The 23,304-nt window shown below is 41.7% G+C and overlaps 1 protein-coding gene across 15 annotated transcripts in view; it reads left to right on the top strand.

The window, feature by feature from the left end:
- Positions 1-23,304, top strand: part of CADPS (calcium dependent secretion activator) — a 481,138-nt gene that overhangs the window by 371,242 nt on the left and 86,592 nt on the right. For 7 of the 15 annotated variants that reach the window (XM_042929883.1, XM_042929885.1, XM_042929884.1 and 4 more), the window contains 3 exons: positions 6,437-6,543; positions 13,033-13,189; positions 14,257-14,398. In XM_042929883.1, the coding sequence (XP_042785817.1) occupies positions 6,437-6,543; positions 13,033-13,189; positions 14,257-14,398 (406 nt within the window). Of the gene's footprint in view, positions 1-6,436; positions 6,544-7,579; positions 7,589-11,806; positions 11,828-13,032; positions 13,190-14,256; positions 14,399-22,671; positions 22,819-23,304 lie in introns of all 15 variants that reach the window. The other 8 variants (XM_042929879.1, XM_042929880.1, XM_042929882.1 and 5 more) reach the window with 4 other exon arrangements.

Below are 23,304 nucleotides of genomic sequence, written 5' to 3'. Positions count from 1 at the left end.
CTTCCATGAAAGCACTGCATTGGGCAGAATCCACTGTAGATTTCCTTCCAGCAATATGTGAGGACCTGCCCTGGGTTAGGCACTGCTTTAGCCCCTAGAAATACAGAATTCAATGGGATAGGGAGAGACTGATGTTGAATATAATTTGCTATTTTTAAGGGCCGTATGTGCTCAGTAGAGGTACCAATAAAGGAGGTGGACCTTTGTTATGAAGGCAGGCACTCTCTTTGTTATGACACATGAAAGTATAACTCTTGTTATGAAGGAATCTCATAAAGGCTTCTGAGCAGGAGTAGGACAGGCTCAGATACGTGCTTTATGAGGTTACTCTGGCTGCCGCATGGACAATGAACTTCAGAGGAGGAGAGGTACTGAAGGCAGGCTGGCAGTCTTTGGCGACAGTTGAGGTAGAGATGATGAGGTGAATTGCATGTCGATCACCTTGGCAAGAGTGTGGGCACATGACGTTATACAGTGGGAGATAAAATAAGGAGACACTTTGGAGGTAGAATGGACTGGCCACGCCATCCTGTCCTTACAGGGGAGAGGCAAAATGGCTACAATGAAAAGAGTAGAGGAAATGATGCATGATTCACCCACCTCTTTACCACCATGTACTTCAAGCTGTGCTAGCGGCAAAATCTTCTGAAAGGGAGTGATGAAGATGTAAGACATGAAACGTATTTAATGGATAGCGTCACTGAAGCAATCATGTGGACTTGTGAACATGCGTTCAATGTATGGTCCACGGAGCGATCATTTTAGAGAGGCAGGGTCCTCTGGAAAGCAGGACATGTCTATCTGCTTATTCTGTTCCTACGCTAGCTCTGGTCTCCCCAGCTCCCAAGTCATAGCAAATTGCTACCCGCAAGTTATTTCCAGTGATAGGATAATCCTACCACTGGCACCTGCACCAACACATCAATAGGCTGGAACTTGGTAGTAAGTGGGTTTTCCATCAACCATCTCCATCTCTCATTTGATATTTCAGGGACTGGCAATGCGCTCACTGGAAGCAGAAATGGTCAGGTTATTTAAGGGCTAATTGGAGCGTCTCTCTCTCCTGGATGCTTCTCTTCCTTGGCTTAGCTGAGCATGTGGAGGAATTGTCTTTTTGTTTTTCTGCAGTCACATTTAACTGTCTCTCTGGAAGCCAAGCAGATTTAATTGTGTAAACATGAGCAATGGTAATTGGGTAAATGAAGTTGGAAACCAAGGTATGATGTTTTTGTTTTGCTCTGGGAGGAAAAAAAAAAATAGGGAGCTTGTTTTTCTCTGGTGGCAAACCTCACTGTCAGAATTCTGGACATGCACTTGGCAAGAGGGAATCCCTTTACAAATTCTCATCAAGACCCACTGAGCTGAAATGTGTCTCTGCTTCCTCGGGGGTTATGGATCAGCCCAGGGACATTTCATTTTTTTACAAACCACCAGGTCAGGTATTTCTCTACATAGGTTCAGCTACCTGGGGGAAAAGAGTAAGAAGTTACACACTCAGGTAACACACACTCGTCAAAAGAGCCATGAGGGTGTGTTACCAGTGACGTACCTAACTTTCAGCACAGCTGGAGGTAGAAGACCAGATTTTAAAAAAAACCTTAAAATACAGAGTGGTTTTTCTTTTTCCTAAAGCAAGGATCCACAGTGGCCTTCCTTTAAATAGCTTTAATTCAAAACTGATTTTTTCCAAATCTGTTTACGCACAATCTTTTCCAAACAAAAGGTTTAAATAAGAGGAGAGACTGATAACTAATTTTTTTTTTTAGTCCTGCCTTCAAAACATTGAGGTGGTCCCACGATCAAAAGACCTCATCAACTTCTGCTTTTAATAGATGGTTTCACCAGAATATTCTTATTTATCCTTATTTCTCATGTTTTTTATTAATGTTGCTAGCATTACATTTCCTATAAGCCTGAAGTAAAATTCATTTTCCCAGTTGAAAATTTAAGCAAACCCAGAAGCGCACTTGGCAATGGAGTATGGCCCCCTCACCGTGCAGATTGCTTTATAAATGAGGAACTATTAAAAAGGAGCAGGTCTAAGGTTAATGAGACACTCATTAAAGGGAGAGAATTGTAAAGCTGACAGTGCTCTGTGCCTGTATTGAAGGAGAGGCTATTGTTATAGGATGCTTGCTGTGCTGATATTGTAAGCCACATGACAGATGGGTCAAGTGCTGATTACAGTATTCTAACATTTGGAATAGCAAGTAACATATTTGATAAGCTGGCAAGTTTTTATATATGATTCAACCCACAATATAAAAGCCACGAGAATTCCAAACTGAAAATAATTAAATGAGCTGGAAACAATCAGATACCACACATTTCCGTCCCCCCCCCCCCCCCAAAAAAAAATGACAGATTTTGACATGTTGAAATTCCACAAAGGGAGCAAGAATATTCCCTACCTCACTGGAACTAATAATGGCCCTTCATCTGCTTTTGTAGAGCAATTCATTCCTGCCTCCTCACAGTGTCGGAGATAACAATAAACATTTGTAGGCACCTTAGGCTTTACAGAGATCTGTCCAGCATTGTTTCATTTGCTCTTAGCATCATCCCTGCGAGGTACATAAGAAAGATATTAACATTCGCAGTCTGCAGCTGAGGAAACTGAAGCACAGGGAGGTTTAAGTAGAAGGTATAAGGTTGCCTAAGAAGGTTAGGAAGCATGTTGAAGGGGAGAAGCCAGATCTTCCAGCTGTGAATCCATAAGTCTGATCGTTGGAAAAAGGAAGCAGCTGTTAACACAGAGGCGTTCTTCATTGAACAAAAGTGTATCTTCTCTCTGCCAATGATGCTGCCACCATCATTCATGTGTATCCGTCTGGATAAGGGCATCCAGTATTTGCATTCAGCCTCTGAGTGTCTCGGTAGGGTGGTGCTGGTGACGCTGGTAAGAGTCCCGTCCCTTGTCGCACAATGTCACGCCTCTGTAACGTTGCAGTGACTCCTAGAAAGGAGCAGCTCTCCATTTGTGTTTTATCACATTTGCTTGTTGTTCTTTTCAGAGTTTGTCATCTTACTTGTCACCTTTGTAAAAAGTCACCTTGTCTCTTTACTTTTTTTACTGTCTCTCCTCACCTACCTGAGCAGCCCCCCCAGCGCCTCCTGGGCCTCCTCCACCCTCCCAAACGCAGACCAGCATGCTATCTCAGAGGCTCAAAGGCATGCCTAGGCCAAAACCAAGTACTGTAAACTTCTACCGTTATTGTACTCAGCAGCTTTCTAGCTTAGTTTGCTTTTCCGTTCATTTTCCTTCTGGAAATTTTGTTTCGGTTTGGAACACTGAGCTGCGTGCGGCTCCGGCTCTCGAGTGTGACACTGTAGGTTTTGAGACAGTCGAAAGAGAGCATTTATTTCCAAATGTCCACATTTTTTTTTTTTGTCTCTAGCTATGTCTGACATATGCAACATTTTCAAACCTCAATGTCAGCACAAAATAACATTGTTGCATAACATTTTGCATGACGATTTTTTTTTATATGTTCTGAGCTTCAATTCTGTTGTATGAAATGTTTACTAAGTATATTGTAGTTCTAGTTCCCTTTCCTCAGTGCTCCAGCGGGTACACGATTGGGAGATAGGAATGTTGCAATACATTTCAAGACAGCGGAAGTGACAAAAAAAAAAAAAAGTCATGTTTAAGCACAAATTTCTCCTTGACCTCTGCTGGGGGAGGGGGGAGGGAGGACGTGCTACAGGATTTTGCACAATATTTTCTTTAAAGACAACATCGTAGACAAGTTGTTTCCAGTACAATTTTTGCCATTTAGCTAGTCAGTTAGCTACGCAAATGAAGAGGAAAATAGTATCTTGTCTCAGCAAAGTGGCTTGATCTACAGATAATGGAATTGCAGCTAATTAATAGTAAATGAAAATCTGCTCCATGGGTTAATTGGAAGATCAAGCATCCTACATTAAAGGATCCTTAACCTGCTTATGTTAATGGTTGCCTGTTAAAGTAAAATTGCAAAAGGTTTTATTAAACATACTGTTTGTATATATACATCAGGCATACACATATCTGTGTACATGTGCACACACTTATAGAATGGCTGCATGCACATATACACTTTATGTGTATCTATCAATATATATTGTAGTCAATCTAAGAGTACTGCATATTAAAACAAATCTTCAGGTGGTCCTAGCTTAAGCATCTTGGATTTCTCCAGACATGAAAATCATTCACAGTTTTTTTAATAAAAGTACGTACAAATGTTGGTAGGAATTATTTCATGTCTATATCATGTGTCACGTACAGCTAGAATTCCCCCTAGATTTGGTGAGTATTCCACCCAAAAGGACAATGTTCTTTATTCTTAAAGCTAGAGATTTCAAAGATGTGCCCCAAGTGGGATTTCCTGCAGATTTGTATTAATGTGCAGGCTTGTCTGGTTACTAGAAAATGTCTGTAAGTGTGTGATGTGTGTATGTGGGTGTATGTGTCGAATGGGTAATAAGCATAGGATGAGGAATTTGCAAATTGATGTGTAAATGTGAATATCAACTAATAAAAAAGAGTAGCTTATGCATATTTACTATCAAAATGCAAATACCTCATTCTACACATATTACTCAAACATATATACACAGTATGTTTGTAGAAATGCCTGAAAGTCTCCTGATGAAATTATGATAGCCCATTTATGAAATTATAAACGGGCCTGGTGCCCCCAAAGCACAGAAATCAACCTTGTCGCTCTTTATCTCTCCATACAGTCATTGCTCTGGACCAGGCGATGAGCTATCAACCCTAAACTCTTCACATGTCCTCACCCTGAGTGTCAGATATTCCCTGCCTGATCTGCACACTTATGTTCCCTGGTACCCCCTCATGCCCTAACCCTACCCAGCCATTTCCACCTGTGTGCGGTACAAACCGTGGAGTGTCCCATTGGCCTGAATCCAGAAAGCCCGCTTTCGCTCCAGTCGTGGGACTTTGTTGGACTAAAACTCCCAGGACCTCGACAGTCTTCCCCAACCCCATCTACCATTCTTCATTCCCATTGGCTGAAATACTCTTTATACAGTGGTTCACTGAATTTGTTTTTCATTATTAAATCCCACATTACTACTCGTCTGATGTTCATTGCCTGTCTGACAAATGTACAATGGAAAATGAGATGGCCCTTTTAAATTTCTTTTGTAAATTCGCAGTCACCTATTTGTTTAAACCTCATCTCCGCGCCCCCCGCCCCCTGCACCCCGCCCCCCGCCCCGGCCAAACAACAGCATAAACAACAAGAAAACCTTCCTGTGAAGTTTTAAGTAATTTTCTCTAGTTAGAAAAATCCTGACGCCAAAATATATCTGCTTTAGAGGAGGGGATAAAAACAAGTTCTGGCAGTCTTTTTGTGCACATATATAACCTGGCTGTGGAATCACACTAACGGATCCTACTGCCATTTTACCCCGTGTGCTCCCAACGTCTCCGAGGCTTCAGAGTTCGAAGGTTTAAACATGAAATAGAGGATCCCCTGTGGGTTCAGACTGGTTGAATTCAAGCAATTTCATTAGCTAGGAATATCATTACATTTTAAATAAAAAGATTTCCCCCAGGAAAAAAAAGTTTCTCATTTTTGGTAACATAATGACATCACCAAACATTCCTGAATCCGCTCTTGGAAAGACTCACCCTGAACCAGGGTTCCGTTTGGTCTTGGGTCAGATCAAAATACAATGCTTTCAACATAATAAAAACTAACAACAAAGAACCAGTTTTGAGTACATTATTGCCACCACCCCCCCACCCCCCAAATAAAATTTCAATCCTACCAACCAGTGGCACAGACTACCATCCCTTCCTCCAGTCCTCTACCCCCAACGCCCTTTTAATGATTCTATCCTGTCTTCTACCTAATAGCTCAGGAATGTCCGTTAGCTTTCAGTTTCCTCCCTGGACAACTTCAAACAGCCAGACGTTTGATTCTGTTTGTTCCAAATGAACATTCCAATACCTGTTAAACATGCAGACCTGTAATGAAAAACAAAGCTGAAGTACCAAACGTTCAGGGACAAATCCAGGAAACAAATGTCACAGCAGTCAGGGGTCAGAGTCCTGCCTCAGGTAGCGCGAACACAGTCTAGAGAGTGATGTAAGATAGTGCATTTATGCTGTCTTTAAAGAACGTGTGTACAAAATGTCACTCAATTGGAAATGGGCTGTCATAAACTTAATATAGCCTTACTATGAAAATTTGCAGCTGGAGCACTGCTTTTTCTTAATATGTATTATAATGAGGATGGTGTTAATAACAAAATGGCTTTATGGTCTGCTCACTACTAATTACGTGGCACTGGACATTTGCATGAACCTTTAGAAAAAAAAAATTGGTGATGATTTGAAATGTCTTATCCACTAGTTCTAATGGCCGCAAAACTAGCCCGAAGCTCTCACTGAATTTTAACACCAATTCTTGTACTACAGAAAATGTAGGCCGATTAATCACTCCTGCCAAAAAGCTCGAAGACACAATCCGTCTTGCTGAACTAGTCATTGAGGTTCTCCAACAGAATGAGGAGCACCACGCGGAGGTGAGCGGGCCGGGCGGGAAGTTGTTTCTCTGGGTGTCCCTTAGCGGGAAAGTGCAGACCCCATCCTCCCAGCAATTCAAACCAACGAGATGCCTTAACACACATGTTCTTTTAACTGGCCTTGCAAAGAGAAGGCGAGTGGAAGTTTTGCAAGGAGAAGCCCTTGGAAGGTCGTTTAAAACAAACAAAAGGTGGCTACATGTTATACATTTCAGCTTTAAGTTTTCAGATGTTTCTAACAACAAGCAAAAGAGGTGAGTGTATTTTAAAGATAACATGTATTCCAGCAGCACAAGGTTATCGTCGGGAACACACACGATACTTTTTGGTCTTTTGTGGTTGTTGTTGTCGCCACCACTGTTGTTTTTATTTATTTTATTTGGTGTGTGGATCGCAGGCCATGTTTTTGAATTTATCTCTGTAACTTACTCCGCTCGCACGAGAGCCTTCACTGGTTAATCTCAGATGACCTAGGTTGCTAAATGCAGTGACGGAAGCAAATTATTCTGTGTTGTTCAACTTGTCGATTCTCCAACATACATCTGAATAAATACAGCCTACTTTTTCTTTTTCTTTTTCTTTTACGAACCACTGTCAAAACGATCGTTTTGATAATAACTGTAAACTAAGGGATTTCAAGGCTAACTAAATCCCAAAACTGCAAGGACTTAAACAACCCAACACTTCCAAAAGAAAAAAGATCCCAGGATTCCATTATGGTCAAACTATTTTGTCACTTCCTGTTTCAGAAACCGAGATTTAAAATTGCTCTTAAAATAACCTTTTTGAAAATTGCATTAATTTTCGCTCTTCCTCTCCATTCAGTTCTGCAGCAAGAGGGGAACCAAGGCACTCCATAAAAGCAATTTCTCAAGCACTTAAAATGATCATTCCCATGATACAGGAAAATTGACAGTATAGTTACATAATATATAATACACCATAAATCCAATCGTCCCGACTAATGCCTGATTGCATATTTAAATTTCCTCCCTGTTTTTCTACTGTTCCACTCAATCACGGCTGATCGTGGCAGGGAAAAGAGGTATGTGACTAAGCCGAATGAGCCAGCCACCTGCTGTCATAGTCTGTGCATGCCCTTCCAAGTATCATGTCTTCTACTGGGATTTTTCCTGGGTGCTCCTGCTTTCTAACACTGACCCGAGGAATGTAACGGCAACTTCCAGTGGACTGCTTGTGAAATGGCCCTCCACGGCAGGGTAAATGTGGGGGTTCTCTTGTGCGTGCATGAAGCGAGTGATATACTTAACAACAAGTGCAGTTACATCCCGACACGTGCCTTCTACCTGCCTGGATCCTGTCCTTAGCCTGTCTTAGTTTCCTACGTCCGTCTGTACTTACCTTTACCACAGCAGTTGAGTACCGAATGTAGTAACCAGTAGCTAGCCAGAGTGATACTAATCTTCCTCTACAACTGTCTGTATGTGAATCATATATACAGTATTTATATATAGAGAGAGTGTCAAAGAATCATGATCCCCCCCAAAACCCTCCTAAGAACGGGGTGAAGACCCTTTGAGGCGAGTGTAACTAACTCCAAGCGGTGCACAGCCAGGAATGAGAAGAGGGGCCAAATCAACCCCCTGCAAACCTGGAAACTAGGACCTACCTCCAGACATATAAAATTAAGTTGGGCTAGGATAATTTGTTTTTTCGACTCCATCCTAGAGGACATCCTTTTCAGATTGGGGGCCTTGGGGGTTTTGGTGACGGTAAGTACGTTCTTTCTGGGTGTCCACCGAATCATTTCCAGAGCTCCGCAGGGGTTCTGGCCTGCCCTCCCCTGATTTGGATGTTGAGGCTTTTCCCATGATGCCAAACCGAATCTACACATTTCTAAAGACCTGGATACGAAGAGGATGGCTTTCCTCAGTCACAGCTGTGCTGCTGTGCTTTTAACTAAAAGAAGAACAAAAGTGACAGACATGCTTCATTTGTAATCACGTGATACTCTCAGGCTGCTACAGGCTAAGGAAGGATGGATATTTTCCTAAATTACTCAAAAGAGGTACCAAAGGGAAGCTGATATTACAAAGAAGACGTTTTTGTTTGTTTTACTTTTCCAAACAAGCACTTTTCTCAGTAAGCGCTAATCATCATCTTAAACTGCCCTAATAACCATCATCATAAAAATATTTTAATCTTATGCATTGAAAAGGCATTCGGGGTAAGTAAATAGGGTAGGAATAAATCCAATTCTGTTTCCATTAGAAGTTAGACTGAAAACTTCAGCACACTTTGGAATTGGGAGACTTGATTCGGTTTTAGAGACGTGTACAGGATCATTTCCTGAATTAGTAATTTCACCCAATCACAGAATTTCATGAATGGATCAAAAGTTACCTATCTGCTAAGCACCGAGGCAACCTACCTCAGTGCTTTTTGGGAGAACAAGGAAACATAAGGCAGTCTTGACCTTCAAACAATACAGTGCATAGTGGCCAGGAGCTCGGGTTCTGTCAGAGAAGCTTGAGTTCGAATTCCAGCTTTACCTGCCCCTTGCTTTATGATCTCGACCTGGTTGCGTAACCTCTCTTATCCTGTAAATGAGAGAGAATAATAGAATCTACCTCAGATGGTCGTTTGGGGATGGAAGTCCGCATGAAGTAAAGTGTCTGGCGTTATGCCTGGCACGTAGTAAGTCCTCAGCAAAGCTTGGCTGTTGCATTTTTGGGGACGAATTGCTAAGGAAGCCAAATATATTGAGTATGTGATCATGAAAAGGGACAAAACTATGTGGAAAGTGTCAAGTGAAAGGTACAGACAGAATATGTGGAAAGAAGAAGGGGCTCTTTTCAAGGTGGAAGCATCCAGAAAGGCACCGTTTGTTCGGAGCATTCACTTACAGATTGCAATCACCTGGAAAGCCCTTAAAACTTACTGATGCCAGGGTATCACCCCAGCTCGAGGAGTCAGAATCTCACGGGGAGGAGCTGAGTATTAGTAATTTGTAAAACTGCCCAGCTGATGTCAAAGTAGAGCTGGGTCGAGAGCCCCCTGGACTACAGCTAACGAAGTAGAATTTGCTCTGATATGTTTAAGACGAGGTTTGGCTGCCAAAAAGAATGAAGTATGAAGATTTTTTTTTCTACTGACCAGTCCTCCTTGCATCTTCTCTGATCGCTCAGATACACTCAAGAAAATCACTAAACCCTAAGCATGGATCTCGGCCGTGGAGCCATGGCGTTTCGTGGCTCTACACAAACAAATGTGACAAGCAGACTTGCCTCCCTCACCAAAAAAAACCAACAATCCTTAGAATCATCTTTAATTCCAGTACAAAGTAATTAAATACCCCAAGAGAAAACATTCTCATCAGCTGGAACTATGTCACACATACACGCATGCACGATACGGTGGTAGTTGTCACATTTATTTCTTAATCTCAGCTTAATTCTGCTCTGAGAGCTGAAGTTATTCCCACATGCACGCACACACATACACACGAATAATGCCTTCATGTATCAGTGCTCTCCCTTTCCAATCTCTCTCTATGTATACGTATGTATATGTATATATGTATTGTGGTACACGAAGGGGTACATATATACATGTAGTTTGTGTACAAAATAGACAATGTGTTCAGTGTGGTGGACTGTATTCCTAAAGCATACATCTTTGCCTTTAAATAATGAAATGAGCGGGTAAGTATTTAGAAGCCAAAGCACAGCTCCTTATTATCTTTGGAAAAGATCTCCAAAGGCTTCGGATGCCCACAGACTTTGAGTTCAGTCGTGTACCAAAGTAGCATTCACCTGTATGAACAAGCGTGAGATAAATATAGTTGTTAGGTTTTGTTTTGGTGGTTTTTTTAAATTTTCAAGCTTGCCTTGCCCAACCCAGTCACACGGATTCTGTTCATTTGATTGAAATTATGATAATGGCTTTTTGGTTGTGACTGCCCTTGCCAGAATCTTTTCTCCAGAACCTCCTGATGTGGTTCTGGAAGAATTACCTTGGGTGGACAGAAGTAGATTTGGTCTTCATTTCTCCTACAGCTATTATATTTAAATGATCTTGACTTTAGAATCCAAAGTTTCTCTGCCAGACTTCAATAGTGATCATTCATATCGTAATAGTCATTGTTCTTTGTAGGGTTACCTATCCATATACCTATTCATGCAACAGCTATAGATAATTGCTCAATTTTATGAAATTCCAATGAGGGACTAGGCTCTCTATAGATAGAAGTGGGTGCTTATTTGGGCCTCTGGTTTGCAACATTTCAATAAACCTAGTAAGAACCAGGCGTGAAGTTGGGCTAAGAAATTTGGAATTTCAAACATTTAGGATTGGTTTTTTGTTCTTTTTTTTCTCTCTCTCTTTCTTTTTCTCCACACCCCGCCCCCCCCCCCGCCCCCGTCATCCTAGAGCAAAATCATATCTGAGTAGGCAACTCAGTCTTCCCAGTAACTGTTTACTTGGACTCACCCTGAAGCTATAAAGTTCATAAAATAACTAATGAGGAAGTACCAGCCAACATTTGGCGTCTTTGTGAAGTTTGCAAATCTCCTGCCTCAGGATTAATGAGAGTCATCCCGCCATCTAGGGGTGGGGGTGGGAGTGGGACTCCAGCAAGTTCCAGTATTTTCAAGGTCTCTGCCCAAAACACAGGTGGCTGGGAGAGCTCCGGGGGTGGGCGGAGGATTTCTTCCTCTGCCGGATTTAGCCAGGTAGTCAGTGTGGAGCCAGCCCCACACCCCAGGGCCCTCGTGCCCAGGCAGGAAACCCACAATAAAACCTCATCGATTCAGACACAAATCCTTGTGGCAATTCAACTGCAGATGTGGCTCTTTTCATTTTTCTGAAGTGGAATGTTTGACATGATCTCAACTTTCTCTGGAAATTCTAACGGCTCTTCTCACAAGTTTTATCCCAGGACCTCTGAAGTTAAAGCTTCTATCTCTTTGACTTCACTTTAAGCATCAGTGGGTCTATGGTTATCAGAAGTTTTAAAAAAACTCTACATTTATGAGACACTTATATGGCAACCAGCGAACGCCTTTGACTTTCATGCCCAAGTACTGACTGCATTTGAAAGCAGTAAAATGATATCTCTTTTTAGAAAACCCCATAATGTAGGCTTTTTTGCTGACAGGCGAGCATCTCTCTTCTCTCCTTACTCTGAGTCGGTGAGGTTTTACTGTAAGTTAAAATGGAAACAGCAGGTGTCAATTTCCAGCCACGCTGACCTTGCAGAATGGTCCATGACTTGATTTTTTCCATTTAATTTGCAAACCAGCCACATGTTGATAAAGGAGAAGTAAGTAAAATGAAATCTCATGAAAGAAGAGAGGTGGACCCCTATTCTGCCTCCTAGTGGCTGTTAGAATATCCCCAAATAACTAATGAATCACAGAAGAGCTTGGCCATTGAACAAACTCTTTTCATTTATGGAATTATTTCCATAATCATCTTTCATGTTTCCAAACGCCTTCCCATCTTTTTTGTTGGTGAATGCTCCGGAAAGTGTTTCCAATGTAAATACTTTACGACATTGGGTTGGGGGCTGGGGGACAAGACGGGCAGCCAATTTGCTTTTGTTTCTCTGCTCTCTTTGAAATCAGGAAAAAAAAGGGGGGGGGGCTGTTGACACCGCCACTCATTCTGCATGCTCCCTGCCAGAAATGATTAGTCAACATGCATGCATGCCTTTGAATGGCATTCACATCTGGCCTCGTCCGATGCGAATGTTGTCCCTGAGACCCTGCACAATGATTTCCAAGGACCCACGTGCATGAAAATGAGTTACTTCACTGATATTTTTTGGTTTTCAATGTACATACATGTCCGGCCCCCGGAAAAGTAAGTCCTGATCTTACTGAGTGCTTCCTAGCGTAAGCCTGATCTTCCCTACAGGCAGGATGCAACACCAGAGGCTCCCTGCTGAAAGAGATTTTGACTCAAAAGTTTGGTGACAATTGGAACAATGGTTTCCTTTGCCTTGGTATGAAATAGGAGTGACATTACCGATGCATAGAGAAATAATGAGTTGCTGAGCTTGTATGAGACCGTAGACCTTTAAGCCCAGATGTATAGATGTAAGTGAATAATAATTGCAAATTTTCAAGTTAGACCAGCAGAAAACCCATAAACACAGTGAAGAAACTCCCAAATTCGAATACCCTAGAGCAAGAGCTAGCCAACAGCAGTGACAAAGAGCATGACTCAAAACGTACTGGATTATTGTAAATTGAACAGAAGTTCCACGTCTGCCATTCCTCCAGCTGCGTCCTCTGACCAGCAGATCAGAATACGTTTGAAGGCAGGCCTGGAATTATGAAAAGCATTGCCTCGGGACACGTAAAAGCCCACTTGTCTGAAAAATGCTGTTCTTTTTACAATAAAGTCACCAAACCCTGCTGATGCACTGTTAATCTTGACCAGTGAGGACTTGACTTCACATCTTCAGTGGGAGAGAAAAGCTCATCGCCTCTTTGTCTGTTGTTTTTCTGCCAAATTTCAAAGGCCTTTGCGTGGTGGTCAGACTTGATGGTGGAGCATGCGGAGACGTTCCTGTCACTCTTTGCAGTGGATATGGATGCGGCGTTAGAGGTGCAGCCCCCAGACACATGGGACAGTTTTCCACTGTTTCAGCTGCTGAATGATTTTCTCCGTACTGATTGTACGTATCGTCTTCGACTGGTTGACTTTCCTAAGTAGTGTGCAGATAAATAGATCAATAATAGGTAAATAAACAGATCAATGAGATGTCTCCTCTGTCCCAGGCAGACTACAGGCTCGTGAACCCCCTTCGTAGTTTTCTTATGACTTTAAAAACAACACAAGCTTACAGCTGATGGCCATTCTCGTTCTTCCAACAAATGTCCTGTTACAGGAAAGCCCTCTCTTCCCTAGGCAGGAGAGCTCAAGAGCTGTGTGATAAGTGGGACCCATGCCTGTGTGTTGTATTTGCTTTTGAACAAGCTAATTAACTTAACCTCTTCACATTTTGAAATTTTTATTGCAAGATGTTTTCTAGATGAAAAACAATTTCCAGCTAAATAACACCCCAACCGTTTCAGTACCTTACAGCAACACATAGCCATAAAATAAACCTTCCTTCCAAGAAGTGATGAAGGAGGGGAGGGGGACAGAATGCTCTTTCTTTCTGGGCATGTCACGGGAGGGAGGGGAGTGGGTGCAAGGAAAACCTGAAAAACAGTTGTCGATTATTGTTTTCACTGTATTTTTAGAGTTAATTTTTTTAATTTTTTTTAATGTTTATTTATTTTTGAAGGAGAGAGAAACAGAGTGTGAGTGGGGGAGGGGCAGAGAGAGAGGGAGACACAGAATCGGAAGCAGGCTCCTGGCTCTGAGCTGTCAGCACAGAGCCAGACGCAGGGCTCGAACCCACGTACTGTGAGATCATGACCTGAGCCGAAGTCGGACGCTCAACCTACTGAGCCACCCAGGTGCCCCTCACTGTGTTTTTAAAGGAGCGTGATTGCTTTCCCTTTTTAGAAGAACAAAACAAATGGGTAAAATGTTTTTGAATTCCATTTTCCTCCCACACAGATTGAATCATGAGCTTCAGTGCCATTCATATACTTTTATTACCTCCCCCCTGCTTCTTTTTCGCCTCCCCCAGAAACGGTATATTTAATATAGAAGACAATCCCTTCTGTATGTACATTGTATACTGATAAACCAACTGTGGGTTCTTACCAAGCTTTTGCTTATCTGTTCTAGATAATTTGTGCAATGGAAAATTTCACAAACACCTGCAAGACCTGTTTGCCCCACTTGTGGTTAGATATGTGGATTTGATGGAGTCCTCAATTGCACAATCCATTCACAGGGGCTTTGAGCGGGAGTCATGGGAACCAGTCAAGTAAGGAAGCCTCTTTTGATATCATCGGAGTTTGGGTGCAAATGGCTGGACAGTCATACAGAAATGGATTAACGGTGTCACAGTTTTTATCGTTAGCAAGGACAGAGAGCAAACACTGTACATGTTTCTAACTGTGATGCTCACCCATAAGTGGGGGAGGGAGAAGGAGGTTGAGAAATGTTTTATGAAGTGAAATCTTTGTTTTATTGCACAAGATAAACAAGAAATAAGGGATAGAAACCTGGCTGTGATGTTAGTACTGTGTAGCTGACTCCAGTGGTGATACCCCTAGGAATTAACGTTTCCCACAGTGTGTTCCATAGGGGTCTAGCCAAGCAAACTCTTTCTATTAAAGGCCAGGTAGTGAATATTTAGGCTTTCCAAGGGGGCATAATCTCTGTCACAACTACTCAGCTCTACCCTTGTAGTGAAAAACCAAAACCAGACAAAAAGGCAAATGAATGAGTGTGGCCGCGTTCCCATAAAACTTTATTTTCAAAACCAGGAAACTGTCCTGTAGGCTACAGTTTGCCATTTCCTGGTCTAGGCCTTGGAGACACACTTTGAGAGAAGACTTCACTGTGGCCAGATATGTTTAGGAAAGTCTATCTACCCCACTCATCCACCCCACACCTGTATCTCCTGGAGAAGCAGAAAGCACAGCAGCATATTTGAAAGCTCTGAGAGCATGGTAATACAGACCCTTATTTAACTCTGTTTAACCTGGAGCTTCCTAAATGTATTTGACCACTTATTTTGTCAATGGGACATCGCTCCTGTAGGACCAACGACCGGAAATCCTGTAGGGTGTAAATTTGGCAATTTCCACAATTGCTTAGCAAATCTTAGATCCCATTGGAAATGTCTGGCAGAATCAGTGCCACCTGTGTCCCCAGCAAGAAGGAGGGCTGTGACTCAAGAATGCTGGAGGGTCAGTCTTAGGCTCCCCTTTCTAGAGAAGTAGAGGGCTGCTAGGTGTTGAGAATTTTCTGGTATGGTTTGAAAAGCTCCAATAAAGCCTGGTATTAATTTTGCCCTGTCAGATTCCTTTTTGTTTTTTCTTTTCTTTAAGAAAAGCATTTTGTTCTTTCTAGTCCTTTCCATCTTTGAGAAGTAACAATCAGTATAGAGCATCATGGGGGTAGGTACAGCACACTTTGAGGTACTTCAGAACAAATATCTAAAACATTTCCCTCAAGTTCAAGGACTTGACTTGTGCCCTGTCTCTACACAGTTTTCTGGATTAAGATTCTTCCTCTTCATATTACACTGCATGACTCTAACTGACAAAGAAATGAGTGCAAAATAGCTTTCTCAGCCACACATCACCCGCCCCCCTCCCCCACGTCTAAGCCACAGGAGAAGTTTCTTGACTTACCCTACTGAAAGCAAGTTAATAGGTAGTTGCTCTTCATTAGCAAGTACCAAGAAATCTAAATCTTGGCTTGTTATTCTCAGGTTTATAACCTTCTCTTAATATGGCCCTGCTGACTTCTAACGCAGGAGAGTTAAACTGGGTCCCTTAATGATCAAGCGTGAACGAGGGGCTGTATTTTTTTTGTAAATGCTCATTATATTCAAGCCACTTGTGCTGTGGAGAACAGCTGAGAAAAGGGAAAGGTTCAAATGAGTAATATTCACATTTTCAAAATAGCTTGAAATAATGGTCTTGAAATAGCTTGTACTTACTTGGGTTTAAATGTGGATGCTGTTACTACCAAACATGGGAGGAAATGATTGGTATCCGTCACTATTTCTTCAAGGGCCCTGGGGTTAGGGCCTTGCCCTCCACTTACCAGCCAGAAGGCAAGACTTTGAAACTCTCTGAACTTCTCCTCTATAAAACTGACTTTTTAAAATGTCCCTACCCGGTATCTGAGAATTGTCATGAAGCTCTGGGAGAATGTCATTGACGTCATTTTATAATCTGTTAAATTCTTCAAGCAGATATCTGTTATTCCTCTTACAGCATTAAATATTCTCGATAACATCAGAAATAAAGGTAGAATCAAAATGACTTTCACAAATGGACGTGTTAGGGAGGGTTTTGTTGGGGATTTCTTTTGAATGATTAAAAGAATAAAATTTGAACTCTTGGATCAGTAATTTAAAGATCTGACCATTAGGGAAGCATGAATAGTTGTGAATAATAGCTTGGGAATGTTTTATGTAGATGTTTTTTTTTTCTCTTCTCAAGTAGCTTTTTGTGGGTCAAACTGTGCTCTTGGTTAGCGGCCGTGATTGTGGTCTGTTCAATTCGTGGTAAATAGTACATGCCTTTTGGAGTATATGGACACATTTGGAAGTGCCAACTAAAACATACATGAAATTACAATTCTTTGAAACCACACACATTTTATTAGCTGATTTGTAAACAGAACGTGGCTGCTATGACAGATTTGCAGAAATGGCCGGCACAAAATGAAGGGTAAAAAGACCTTGGGACTTCCTTTTATGTGCTAACAATGAGTCTCTCTATACTTCCTATCACGTGAAGAGAAAGTACAAACTCTTTTTTTTTTTTAACGTTTATTTATTTTTGAGACAGAGAGAGACAAAGCATGAACGGGGGAGGGTCAGAGAGAGGGAGACACAGAATCTGAAACAGGCTCCAGGCTCTGAGCTGTCAGCACAGAGCCTGATGCGGGGCTCGAACTCACGGACCGCGAGATCATGACCTGGGCCGAAGTCGGCCGCTTAACCGACTGAGCCACCCAGGCGCCCCGAGAAAGTACAAACTTTTATCTGACCACTAGTGAAGAAGCAGAGATTCATTTTCCTTTTCGTATTTTTTTCCCAAGTAAAGAATGCTGTTTTTGGAATGTTTATTATTATTATTATTATTATTATGCGTACTCAAGAACAAGAAACTGACTTAGGTAAATAGATTCAGTTTGTACAACCTTCTCTAATCTTACCACGTGTTCGTTTCTCCATTACACACAAACACAGACGCACACACACACACACACACACACACACATACACACACAGACACACACAGACAATACATACACACAGCCTTTCCCTCAAATAATTGTTATATTCAAATAGCTCTGTTCTTCCATTTTTCAAAAGTTGTGATTACAGGCACCTGATTATAAGTAAAATGACTGAGAAATGCATTGTAAAGCTTACTGCAAGAGAAACTAGCATTCAAGTTATTAAAGAAAAGCAGCACTCTGAAAAGAAAATGCTACCGATATATTGAGTTTGCTAAAAACAGAAGTATTCTTTCTTCTTCAGATTTTCTTATTTCAAAATATAGACCTGCAAAATAAAGCAGAAATATAATCCTTTGAGCTTGATACAACTGAAGCTACTTGATAGAGTAACATGGCCAAGTTCTAGTGCCGCTTTTCTCTAGAAAGATGGCCTTCCATCTCTGCAAGGGAGAATGGGTCGCTGCATCTCTGTGTCCCTTAAGCCAGATAACCGTCATGATCAGCATCTCAATGCATTTGTGGAAAATGTTGTTGTACCATTTCTATAACCACAGAGGAAGGCCATCAGCCTGTCAAGAATAGGCTCAAGCTAGAGCCCATAGCGCCCTCATGGGTGTCCATTAGGAAAGGTCATAGGGCCATTGCTGGGAAGGTTGTCCCCAACTCTCCCTGCAGCCCTGAATATGAGCTTTTGGCCCTCACTGAAGTTGGGCAGCCTTTCTACCAGCTCTTCAGAGTTGGCTCCTTGTTAGTCAAGTCATTGTGGCCTTTGGCATGGAAGCAAACTTAGAAAGCAAGTAATCTGAAGCTCCCCAGGACTACTATGTACCCACTCCACACCACCTTTTCCTTGACAGATCATGTCTCAATCTCCACTTAAACACCTCCAGGTACAGGGAATCCACACTTCATGGTTACCCATTTCAGGTTAAAAGGGCTCTGAATGGTTGCTCTAGACACTATTTTTGACATATGCACACTGAAAAATCTGGGTTTCTCATTTCTCAGAATGCACTCTACCTCTCTCTGCCTGAGATGTATATATGAAAGGTGTTTTTTAAATAACCTCATTTTCCAGATTGTCAAAGATATCAATATCTTAATGAACTGTCAGACCAAAGGCACTTTAGCGACATGTAGGTGACCTGGGATGAAATACAAAAGTACTAGACTGAGAGGAGACTGAACCTTGGGCAAGTCAGATGACTTTCCTGAGCCTCACTATCCTCCTTTGTAAAACAAAGACTTTGAATACCCAAGACTTTTTCAAGCATTCTGGAAAATGTGATTTTCCATATTCACCCCATATCCACATTTGGTCACCAGCGCCTCCCTAGCACCTAGAACAGAGCCTGGGACACAATAGGTGCTCAATAAATATTTATTGACTGACATTTATTAAGGAACTATACAGCCTAGAAATTACAAGGATACAATAGAGAAACTGTGGGGATGAGAAAGAGAGAAAGATATAATCCCCTGGTCTGGGATCTCAATTTAGCTGGGTCTGAGCAACATACACACAAGAAAAATGACTTTAAATATTTACCAATGTAGAAGTAGCTTAACAAAGTGTGATGAAAGCATGGAATAGAGGGGAACAAATCTCAACTGAGGAGTCACAAAGGGAATGGCTTGGAGAGTAATATTTCCAGAGGGGTAAGTGCTGGGAAAGAGCATAAGCAAATGCAGAAATATGGGGGAAGTGGAAACGGTGAATGTTTGATTTTGGCCAGCATGGATTAGGAAGGAAGCAAGCTATGAGGTTGGAAAATTGATTGGGAGGTTCTAAAAATCCCATGAAGTTTAGAACTTTATTCTCTAGGTCATACTTTTCAAACAGGGGCTTCATAGCTCCCAGACTGGTAAAAAATGGTTCTTGGCAGGGAAGAGGGGCAAAAAAATTTTTACTCTTGTTATGTATATGTGTAAAGCACAGGTCTACATACAGTTCATAAACAGATACACAGTACATTGGTGGTATGAAATTCTCACAGGGAAGGCAGTTGGGGGCCTGGTGGTGATAATGAATAAAAGGTTGGGAAACATCATTCTAAACTATAGGAAGGTATCAAAGAGTGCCCACACCCCAAGCCAGGGATTAGACCTAAGGATAATCATGGAGAAAGGTTTTAGTGTCCAGAGCACCAAAAGAAGACAAGATGTACTATGTAGATTCATGCAACAAATGGCTCATAAAGTGGAAGGCATTCTGAATCTCAAGTCTAACCCCATCCAGAAGTCTTTGAGAGAAGACCCAACCATATCCTCTCTACATGGAGACACAGTCTTGATTAGAATTTATTCCAGAAGTAAGAGATGTCTCTACCTCTGGTTGTTCATCCATAGAAATGAGGCATGCACATTTGTGACATTTATCCATGTGAAAGAGAGAGAGCAGATGATATTTTTTTAATCCAGTGATCCAGGGACAGTCCCTTTGACCTGAATGGGAGCTACCCTTTTTTTTTTTTTAGCAGAGTCCCTAAAATGAATGAGTCTAATTTTTTCAAGGTTATTTTTTAGTAAATGCACCCAACACAGGGCTCAAACCCATGACCCTGAGATCAAGAGTTGCACACTCATCCAACTGAGCCAGACAGATGCCCCAGAATGAGTCTGATTTTTGACATATATCAGTTGTTGTGATTACAATTCACACCTCTTATAGTATCCAGAGATGTCCCATTATGATTCTCACAGAGAGGCCTGTGATGGACTTGTTTTTAGGTAGTTACTAAAGGGCAATTTGTTATCCTCATCAGTGGCTCCTGGAGCCTGATCTGACCTGAGTGCTACTAGAAAATTCTCCCTTTTCTCATGTATATTATGCTTGGAATTGCCTCTTTGACTATTAATACAAGTTATTAATATCCAAGTGAAATATTAGTAACATTAATACGACACTATATTATTTTGCTGAATGCAGAAATATCAAGCATGTTTCAGTCTTTTAAAAGTAGAGCATTCTAGTATGTCACATGAAGGAAATGTTTCTACGAGTCCAGTGCAGTAGTCCAGCCAAAATGTCATATTTTACAAATACAATATGCTTTGATTAATATAAGTATTTTTTTCAAATTTTCATATGCAAAACAAAGCTCATTTCTAATTTGTGTACCCACCATCCGCTAATATGTTTAAATTAAGTTGCTTTTGCATACATCTGTATGTTATTCATTTCTAGCTACTTTTAATTTGCTTAGAATTGACATTTTAACTTGCCAGGCTGCCATCTCTAAAGATCTCCTAATTCCTTGATCATTATTCAGTGTGTGTATCATCTAATGATCACATTTGCTTATGTAGGCTTACACATGTCTTAATGGAAATCGCCAACGGTTTTGTTACATGGCAGTGTTTAAGTCTGAGAGCCACCAGGGACTGACTGCAGAGGCAGATTCTCCTGTTAAACAGAGAAGCATCGAGGAAGAAGTTCCACTGTTCCTTCTACCTAATAGTCATATTTAGCTACTCTTCTCTTGACCATTCCTAGAAGAGCACCCTTTCATTCCAAGTAAAGAAGCGAGTTTACTTTCCCAAAACGTGAAGTGCAGAGGACGAACCTGTGAGACAAACCTGTTTCCCTTAAGGAAAAGAACGCTAGGTTGATATTTTGCATTCTAGGTTTTTCCATCGGGATTGCCATTGTGAAAGAGTAACTTGTTTCTAGAGGGAGGCAGATTTCCTGACTCTCTGTGGGGCCCAGGACTTCTGACTTATCAGGAGGCTTGCCCCCAGGCAGCCCCAGCCCTTGCAAGGGTTCTGTTAGTCAAACACAGCTTGCCCAGGGCAGATCTGCTTTGGCAAAACTTGCTCTTCTGCAAGATCCAAAAAGAAACCCTCAACTCCTCTGCCAAAGTTCTGTCAACTCCACTTAAACAGGAAGGCTCCTCTCAGATGCAGAGTTAGGCTGGGCTCTACCGTGCCAGTGACTTTGGCTGGATGGAACACCCTTAAAATGCCACTACAGAGGCACACGGTGCCAGCTCGAAGAGCAGTAAATGCCACAGTCCCTCCACAGAGATACGGTTGACTTGAGTTGGGGATTTTGTTTTGTTTTATTTTCTCTCTTTATTCGTAAGGTCATCCGTCTCTCCTTCATCATGTCAGTTGATCAATCTCCGTTCAAAAAACAAGAAGCTGATGCAAGGTCACGTTTTTAACTCTCCATTAATTTTAACAGTTTGCAGAAAAACACGCTGCTCTGTGAACTTTCACACACTGAACATGCCCCTAATAATCACACAAAGAAACAGAACATCCCCAGTGCCCCCCCAAACCCCTGCATTCTTTCTTCCAGTTTTTATCTCACTTCCAAGTGTGACCGCTCTAACACGAGGCCACATTTTTCTTTTTAGTTTTAGAGAGACAAAAAGTGAGTGGGGGAGAGGGGCAGAGAGAGAGAATCTCAAGCAGCTTCATGCTCAGCATGGAGCACGCTGTGGGGCTCAATCCCATGACCTTGGGATCGTGACCTGAGCTGAATCAAGAGTCAGACGCTCAACCAACTGAGCCACCCAGGTGCCCCATGAGGCCACGTTTCAAATCTACTTATGGTCCAAGAATTTAGAACTAGAGGTGAACTTTCTTTTCCTAGGTGTCTTTTTAGGTGTGTAAACATTTCTCCATTTTAATTGGACTTAGTTTGGGAGAGCAAGTTTCTTTAAGTGTTTTGTACAGTGACTCAAAGCTAATCCTTCTTCTTGGTACAATCCCTTCATCTTTGCTTTCAACTAGGACACCCCATGTCACATATACCTGTCTTCAGAAGTAACAGTTGGGAAGTCTGCATTCAAGTGGGTCAATTTCCCATTCTGCCTTGGATCTAATATCTGACTTGAGAAATGTGCCTCCCTCAAAAATAATTTACGAATAAAAGTAAGAAAAGGAAAGTACGCCACCATTTGTATCGGTCTCAGTCACTTCCCCGGCAGCCCCCACCCCACCAATGCCAAGTATTCCATGCACTTCATGTTTTTAGTATCAGACAAGTTCTGGACTCTCACGGCAGTGCATTTGGGAACCAGAGCCCCCTCACAAAGGCATTTCTATAATGTGATCATTGTGTATAGGTGTCTGTGAGCTTTCACACTTTTAAGTCACTCTGTAGTTACTTTTTCCCATTAACTTTTGTCATTTCTCTCTGACTACTGAGCTGTGCCACAACGCCCCATCCGTGAGCTGTCTTCTGAAGTGTGTGGCCTGCGTTTCCCCTGTTGTCTTGCTGTGAACTTGGCCAATTTATTTACAACTGTCATGTGCTTCTGCCGCATCTGCATTGTCACTGTGATGGTATTTTTTTCTTTCTGTCTGTTTCTTCCACAGGAGTTTAACCAGTAACCTACCCAATGTGAACCTACCCAATGTGAACCTTCCCAAAGTACCAAATCTACCAGTTAACATCCCTCTAGGCATCCCACAAATGCCTACTTTTTCGGCACCGTCATGGATGGCTGCTATATATGATGCTGAGTGTGTATTCAGTTCACATTAGATCTAATTTAAATTTAAGTGATCTTGGCATGGATATGTATTGTTTATTTCTATACATCCTATATAACAGAGATGGAGATGGATAATTAGACATATTTTGCTGATCATACGGAGACAATATTGTTTATTTCTGGCACACAGCGTGTTTGTAAGACGTTTGCTATATATACAGCACTAACAATTTGTCTTACGCCCACTGAACGCTTGAGGGCTACGTTTAACTTCCTGAATTCTTTTGCAAAAAGATTCTGCCCATGTTTTTTGTTGTTGTTGTTGTTGTTGTTTTTCTTTTTTAAATTAGAGTGCCGTGACTTTGGGAGTTATCCGTTCAAAAATAGTCCAAGAAACCTCTCTGATGGGCTGGCCAGTCCTCTCTGGCCTGATCCAAATCTAAGAGGGAAGCACACTTACCTAAAAGCTGGGGTTTTCTTTAAATAAAAAATTCCTAGAGTCTGTTTAAACCGA

The sequence above is a fragment of the Panthera leo genome, chromosome A2, assembly GCF_018350215.1.
Source record: "Panthera leo isolate Ple1 chromosome A2, P.leo_Ple1_pat1.1, whole genome shotgun sequence".
NCBI classification, from domain to species: domain Eukaryota; kingdom Metazoa; phylum Chordata; class Mammalia; order Carnivora; family Felidae; genus Panthera; species Panthera leo.
Note: the sequence above shows the minus strand (reverse complement) of the source record. Positions and strands in the feature narration are given on the sequence as shown.